The 8,188-nt window shown below is 48.1% G+C and overlaps 2 protein-coding genes across 2 annotated transcripts; one reads left to right on the top strand and one right to left on the bottom strand.

The window, feature by feature from the left end:
- Positions 1–778: 778 nt before the first annotated feature.
- LOC110933296 lies at positions 779–2,218 on the top strand. The gene has a single exon (XM_022176525.1). The coding sequence runs from the start codon at positions 779–781 to the stop codon at positions 2,216–2,218; it is 1,440 nt and encodes a 479-aa protein (XP_022032217.1).
- Positions 2,219–6,214: 3,996 nt separating this feature from the next.
- Positions 6,215–7,413, bottom strand: LOC110933298 (myosin-6-like). Its single transcript, XM_022176528.1, has 3 exons — positions 7,072–7,413; positions 6,711–7,001; positions 6,215–6,634 (listed from the first exon to the last, which is right to left on the bottom strand). Exons 1-3 carry the CDS (start codon positions 7,411–7,413, stop codon positions 6,215–6,217), a joined length of 1,053 nt encoding a protein of 350 aa, XP_022032220.1.
- Between the last annotated feature and the right edge of the window lie 775 nt (positions 7,414–8,188).

Here is an 8,188-nt window from a genome sequence, read left to right as displayed (position 1 = left end):
CCCCCACATTCCCCTCTTGACGAGTAACGGTGTTCTGTTTTGCAGGAGTCTTAACATCAAAGTCGGAGCTCAGATATTTATTAGAAGATTAACCACTATGGTAGAAACATAAACCAAACTGATTAGTCCCCATAATTAGGTCAGTGTTTCTTCATTGGTGCCCACCGGTTTTTTCTATAACCATCTTCATCTTCTTTTCTCTGAGTTTTTGACATCTTTCGTCCTTCGATCATGACTGGTCAAGGAATCATTCACGAGTTCGGCTTCGGAGCCAACTCTAACGCGGCGTTGGGTGAAGGAATCTAAAACCCACAAGCCCAGCAATTCAAAGAAATTGGTGAAGTCGAAGTAACCAATACTGGGGCCCCGCGCGGGAGCATCACCCGCATCACTCAGACGGTCACCCCAGGGAATAACGGCGAGAGACCTTCAAACCCAACACCACCTCAGAATGTTTCAGCGTTACTAGGGCTACCAGAAGGCGAAACTCCAGCCTCATGGTATGCCAAGAATATCGCCACAATAAACGCAGCGTACCAATCTCTGATTGCGCAGCAAGCAGTCTTGACGACAGAACCGTCCTTGGTCACTCCTCAAAGTCAGGGGGCACGCCAGATGCCCCCACCGCCAAATCTCCAAGGCAAAATCAACAGGCCACCCCCACCAGGCGTCTAAGCGTGCAGGACACGCGCGACACAAGGGGAGAAACGGAAAGCTACTACGACTATCCGTCAAACCTTCAAGAGGTCCTGTTCATAGCCGGCTCACGCCGCGCAACATGAACAACGAATGGGAAGAGACAGACCCGAATGATCCAACTTGGGAAGACAACGAGGGCTCGTCAGTCTTCAACCGCTTGCAGAGGAATCACGAATACTTCAAACCGAGACAGCATGTCGGGTATACAGAAGAAGCTGAAAGGGATTTCCGCCTGGCCTACAGGCCAGCGGAAGCTGCGGAGCATTCAAAATTCATCCTAAAAATCGCACTAGCGCTGCTTTCAAGAGAAAAGTTACCTCCGACTGTCGGGAAGTTCAACGGATTGACTGATCCGGATGATCATGTCAGAACTTTCACCAGCGTAGGTTGCTTGGGTGGTTGGAACATGCCTATGTGGTGTCACTTGTTTATTCAAACCCTTACCGGGGCTACTCGCGCCTGGTTCGACAGCCTTCCACCAGGGAAGATCAAATCATGGGTAGATTTCAAGACACAGTTTTTGAGCTACTTCAGCCAACAACGACGCTACCAGCAAGACACTGCTGAAGTAGAAGATATCTGGCGAAGGGATGGTGAAGGTCTGGAAGATTTCATCACCCGCTTTAACAAGGAATGTTTGGAGATAGGCAGCGTAAGCGAACAACTCATGCGTTGTCATTTCAAGAAAGCCATTCGCTGTGATAGTCTCATCAGAACTATCACAGGCAAAGACGGAATGCCAAAAGAATGGGATAAACTCATGGAAGCCGCAAAAATTGTTGCGCAAATCGAAGAATCACTCGCTGGGAACAAAAGTTATCACTCTGAAGATCGATTCTCCAGATGGAACACGCTCGACAACAACAGGAGCAACAGATACAAGGGTAATGATTGGAAGTCTGGGAGACCAAGGGGCCATGATGAAAGGTCGTGCTATAGGGAGGACGTGCGTGAAACAATAGACCGGATCGGTTACAGGAAAGCAGTTAAAGATGATAATCGTGACAAGCACTGGACTCCGCTCATAAAAACGCCAAAAGAGGTATTGATGACGGCGAACCATGATTTCAAGGCTCCCAGACCTATGACAAACAAGAAGGGGCAAGACCCCAACTTGTACTGTGATTTTCATAAAGACTCAGGGCACTTGACCGATGAGTGCTATAGTTTGTCCCAAGAGATCGAGAAAGCGCTAAAGAGCGGTAAGCTAAGCCACTTGGTGAAGAACGTGCGCAAAGAAACTCGTCAGCTCCAACGCCACGACGAAGGAAATCACAAGAAAGTCCGACGCTTAGAGACCCACATGGTCAACGGACCGAGATACAGCGCAAAAGAGAAAGGCAAGCGCCCCTATGAGCCTTCATGGCAAGAGCAACAGGTCATTTTCCCGGTAGTGCGCGGCGGTCCTCGCGCCACACGACCCGTCGTCATTACTGGTATCATCGGCCATTATGAAACGGAGTACATATTCATTGATCCAGGAAGTACAGCCAACATCATTTATGAACAGTTTTTTTAACCAATTTGATGAAGAGGACAAAGCGAGACTCGAGCCAGTTGATTATCCTTTGTCCGGATTTTGCAACGAGATGGTTTTTCCACTTGGTCAAATCAGCTTCCCTGTCACGCTGTCTGACGGGAAGCATTCAAGAACAACAAGCGTGAATTTCATGGTGATGACCGTCAAGTCGAGGCATGATGTGTTAATTGGGAGGGAAACCCAAGGCGAGCTGAACATGGTTACTTCAACTCCCCATTCAGCGATAGGGTTCCCAACCAAGACGGGAGTGGCAATCATCTACGCCAAGAAAGAAGTAATGTCAACTGAAGAATTGCGCCCAGCAAAAGCGGCGAAGGTCTTAGCAACCGAACCTGAAAAATGGGTTTTAAACCGCAAATACCCAGAGCAAACAGTGACAATTGGCGACGCCATTTCGTCAGGCATCCGAACGCGTTTGAAACAGTTACTGTTCAGAAATATGGATATCTTTGCCTGGACCCCGGCAGACATGACTGGCGTCCCGCGCAACATAACTGAACATTGCTTAAACACTTACCCTTCTGTTGAACCAAAGGACCAAAGAAGGCGCAGCTTAGGAGTAGACAAAACGAAAGCAATGAATGAACAAGTATGTGAGCTGCTCAAAGCTGGGATTTTGCGAGAAGTGCGTTATCAGAGTTGGGTCGCGAACCCAGTAATGGTGGAAAAGTCGAATGGTGGATGGCGAATGTGCGTAGATTATACCGATCTCAACAAGGCATGCCCTAAAGATTGCTATTCGATAAAAAGATAGACTCTCTCGCGCCATATAGATGGAAGTGTTTCTTAGATTGCTACAAGGGTTATCATCAAGTCCAGATGAAACTCGAAGATGAGGACAAGACAGCTTTTAGAATCGATCTTGGAATCTTTTGTTACACAAAGATGCCATTCGGCCTGAAGAATGCTGGCACAACATACCAGCGCTTGATGGACAAGACCTTCGCGGGGGACATCGAAAAGCACATTGAAGTTTACATTGATGATATAGTGGTTAAAAGTCCCGAAGAGGACCAAATGTTGAAGGACATCGAAAAGACGTTCAATTCATTGCGCAGTGTGAATATGAAGCTAAATCCAGCCAAGTGTTCTTTTGGCATGGAAGAAGGGAAGTTTTTAGGCTTCATAGTCACAAACGGCGGTTTTAAAGTGAACCCAGAGAAAGTCCAGGCCATAGAGCGTATGCCATCGTCGCGAACAATCAAAGAGATGCAACGGTTGGCCGGCCGCCTAACCGCGCTTAACCGTTTTCTTTCCAATCACGCCGCGAAGTCGTACCCTTTATTAGTACGTTGCGCAACTGTGTAAAGAAACAACAGTTCAAATGGACCCCCGAGGCAGAGACAGCTTTCCAGCAAATGAAGGAATGTTTGATCGAGCTCCCTACCCTGACTGCACCGTTCGAAAAAGAACCACTCATACTGTACTTGTCTTCTTCAGATAAGGCAGTAGGGTCGGTATTACTGGTAGAGAGAAACGGAGTCCAAACTCCTATTTATTACGTCAGCAGGGTACTCACTGACCCGGAAACAAGATATTCCACGATGGAAAAATTGGTTCTCGCGCTACTACACGCCTCCCGACGGCTGCGCATATATTTTACAGGGCATGTGATAACCGTGCTTACCAACTTCCATATCGGCACGATATTGCAGAAACCAGAAACGTCTGGGCGGTTAGCAAAATGGGCCATAGAGCTGGGAGGCCACAACATTTTGTATAGGCTGCGACCAGCCATCAAGGGCCAAGTCCTAGCTGACTTCATCACAGAAGTCCCAGTTGATAAAATCAAAGAGTGTGAGCAGATAGAGACCCCTGAAAAAGATGTGAAAAATGAGGCTTGGATGCTTTATACTGATGGGGCATCAAATGAGGACGGCGCGGGAGCAGGACTGCGCCTTGTGAGCCCTGAGAATCATGAATTTACTTACGCCATCAAGTTGGACTTTAAAAACACCAACAACGAGGCAGAGTACGAAGCATTTCTGGCAGGCTTACGCCTCGCCATCAAAATGGGAGCTAAAAATTTAAAAGCACACGTTGATTCACTCCTGATAGCCAGCCAAGTTAACGGTATATACGATGCAAAGGGCGAAGTCATGGCCCTGTATCTAGAGCAGGCAAAAGAATTGCTTCAACAATTCAAGTCTCACAAAGTAATCCACATCAATCACTCTGAAAACAAACCAGCTGATGCCTTGAGCAAACTTGCTTCGACATCTTTTCAACACCTTGCCAAGGATGTAAGAATAGAAGTACTCAAGAATCCATCAGTCTTGCTGCAACAAGTAAACGTCATTGAGATGGGGCAACCATCCTGGATGACCCCTATAATCCAATATTTGCAATAGGGGATACTCCCTGAAAACATAGCAGAGGCGAGGAAGATTCAGAACAAAGCCCTGCATTACGAAATGAATGGCGGTATTCTGTACCGAAAGTCCTTCTTGGGGCCACTACTGCGCTGTGTGGACCCCCAAGATGCGAACTACTTGATCAGGGAGATCCATGAAGGGATCTGCGGCATCCATTCAGGACCACGCATGGTTGTCGCGAAGATCATGAACGCCGGATATTACTGGCCAGGGATGCATGTCGATGCCCTGAAGGAGATCCGCAAGTGCGACTCCTGTCAGCGACATTCTCCAAAAACCCTGCGCCCCAAGAACGACCTTATCCCTGTATCCACTGCATGGCCTTTCCAGCAGTAGGGAATCGACATGGTGGGACCCTTCCCAGAGGCTCCTGGCGCCGTCAAATTTATAATAGTGGCCGTCGATTACTTCACGAAATGGGTGGAGGCCAAAGCTCTCGCGTCAACTACAGCTATGATGGTGCGCAAGTTCATTTGGGAACACATCATCTGCAGATTTGGCCTCCCGCTCAAGATTGTAACCGATAATGGCACTAACTTTGCGTCAGAAGACCTCCAGAACTGGATGAAAGAGATGAAAATCGAACACACTTTCACATCCGTTGCGCATCCTCAAGGCAACGGACAGGTAGAAAGCGTTAACAAATGTATTGTCGAGGGGATAAAGGCCCGACTGGGCACAAGGCGAAGAGGTTGGGTAGATGAGCTCCCGAGCATCTTGTGGGCTCACCGAACCATGCCAAAGACTAGTACCGGCGAAACCCCTTTTAGCCTAGTCTATGGCTCAGAGGCGGTTATCCCGGCTGAAGTTGGCCTATCCTCCCCGTGCCTGACGGCAGTCAACGCAATCGACAATGAGGCAGAGAGACGTCTTGACTTGGATTTGTTAGAAGAAAGGCGCGAAATCGCGCGAATCAGAGAAGCCAAGTACAAAACACAACTGGAAAGATACTAAAACACAAGAGTCCGCATCTGTACCTTCACTCCAGGAGAATACGTCTTCCGAGACAATGAAGCATCAAATGTGGAACGTCCAGGAAAACTAGCACCCAAATGGGAAGGCCCATACTTGATCCACGAAGTGCTAGGCAAAGGGGCTTACAAGTTACGCACCCTAGATGGCCACATCTTACCGCGAACGTGGAATGCGCAACAACTGCGCAAAGGCTATATGTAATTACTCTCGGCCATGCGCCTTTTTACTTTCCTATGTTGGCCATGCGCCCTTTACAATTAACGTACGTTGGCCTAAGTGCCTGTTTCCAAGTCAATGAAAGCATATGACATGTTTTCTATTACTTCTTTCGTTACAAATGCATGTTAAACTTCTGATTAGCACGAAAACACTCCAGTAACTTACAAGCTCTCAAACAAGAACGCCTCCAAGGTCCTCCGCGAACAAAGCGCGAGACCGGGCAGTTCTACTCACTCGAAGAGACTTCCATTTATTCAAGCTAATTTAACCTAAGTTTTTAATAGCAGTGCAATAATTGTAACGGGAAAGAACAAGCAACTTTCATTCAATTTAAAAAGCGCGACCGCGCAACAGTGTACATTCAAAACAAACAAAAATTACAAGGCACAAAGCCTTTCGACAAAGCCTATTCAAGTTCATAATGTTGATCACCATCATCATCGCCATCATCACCGTTTCCGCCGTCATCATCACCGTTTCCACCGTCATCACCAGCTGGCTCCTCCTCATCCGATAGTTCAACAGTGACCGGTGGATAGAGAATGGCCTTGAGGCGCTGACACCAGTCGTCTTTCTTTAGAGCCTCCACAACTAAGTCCAGTACAGGCAATGTGAGGTTATCATAAGCACTCTCAGCACGCGTCAACTCGGCATTAGCCTGGTCGGTCACCGAACAATGGCTCACGTCAAACTCTTGTCCAAACATCTCCTCGACGTGTTGGGCACATTCCAGATACCCTCCTCGATGACCTACTGCGCGCGCAGCATCTGTCAGAGCAGCAACGGCGTGATCTAGCTCCCCAGCGTTGAGGATAGAGTTGGCAACCTATAACGAAAACCGAATATTAAAGGCAACTCCTAGCAAATTAAGCATACAAAAAATATATAAGTACAAAACTTACCAGCACTACTCCGCGACTGCGCACCCACTCGGCCTCAGAGACAAGTGTATCAACGATGCCTTGCGCCTCAGAGTAGTTAGTCTGCGCTACATTAAGGGCGGTGGTACTGACAGCGCGTGCCTCTTCAGCAGTGGCAGCCTTAACCTTCTCCGCTTCGAGGTCGATTTCCAAGGACTCGTATCTATCAATCTGGTCATTCAGGCGGCGTTTCAGCTCAGTGATCTCGACATCCTTGGCCTGTAGATCCTTATCTTTGCTGGACAATTGCAACTTCACGTCAGCCAACTCTACCTGAAAGGAGACAAAAGACTTGAGCTATTTTGCAAACAGCATAGAAAGAAAGGAAATAAGTTTTACAAACCTCAATCTGCTGCTTGGCAGCCTGTGCAGCCTGAGCATCCTCAACCTTCGCAGTGAGATCAACAATCTTGGCTTCAAGCTCAACAATCTTGTTGCGAGCCGCGAACGCGCGCTCATTATATTTCTCACAGATGTGCTTAAACTCGGCCTTCTCCTTGGCCAGTTGCTGTTCGGCAGCTTGGAGTTTATTTTTCAGGCCCTCACGCCCCCATTCCTCCGCTTTCTTGTCCACATCAAACTTGGCCTTCTCTTCATCAAAGGCGGCTTTGGACTTCTCAAAATCGCTGACACGCTTCAACATCCGCTCGCGATAACTCTCCCAGTCAACTCGCTCCCTAACCATCGTTTGCCACTCGCGAACAATTTGATGATTAGCGTCGCGAGTATTGGCCTCCCCGATCACATACGTTCGATACAAGCTCTCATGGGTCTTTGCCCTATGCCGATTAACCTCACCAGGAGTAAAAGAGTTTAAGAACTAATCGCGGCAGGGCCCAAATTCTTGAAAAATTTCCCTTTGCTTCAAACCCCAGGGAGCTTGGTGCGGAGCGCTACCACGTTCTTCCTCGGTATAGCTTTTGTAATAGATATCACCAAGGGAATCCTTCGCCCCAATGACTTGTGGATTATAGACCCCAGCCCCACCAGAGCTTGCGCCCCTGGAAACATACCGACCCGACCTCTTGGTAGAAACTATCTTTGTGCGATCAAGAACCTCAGGCTCTTTCCTCCTCTCAGGACCCTTCATGATCTCAAAATCCGGAACATTGACAGGCTTTTCCATAGCCTTTTTCTGCTCTCTCTCCTTCTCCACATCAGAGGCTTTTTTCCTCTTCACCTCTTCAGCCCTCTTCTCTTCCTCAGCTTCTTTCCTCTTCGCCTCTTCGGACCTCCTATCTTCCTCAGCTTTCCTCTTTTTCTCTTCCTCAATCTTCTTCCGACGCTCCTCAGCTTTTCTTTGCGCCTGAGCAGCCTTCGCCACATCCTTCTCAGCAACACTTTTCTCCTTAGCAGACTCAACCCCAGCAGTCTGGGAAGATTTAATGGTAATCTTCGGCCTCTTCGGCTCTGGCTCAGTAAATGTAACCCCCTTCTCAGGGGTCTTCTTCTTGATCTCT

Source organism: Helianthus annuus, chromosome 4, assembly GCF_002127325.2.
Source record: "Helianthus annuus cultivar XRQ/B chromosome 4, HanXRQr2.0-SUNRISE, whole genome shotgun sequence".
Classification (NCBI taxonomy): Eukaryota; Viridiplantae; Streptophyta; class Magnoliopsida; order Asterales; family Asteraceae; genus Helianthus; species Helianthus annuus.
This window is presented reverse-complemented; position numbering and strand designations above follow the sequence as displayed.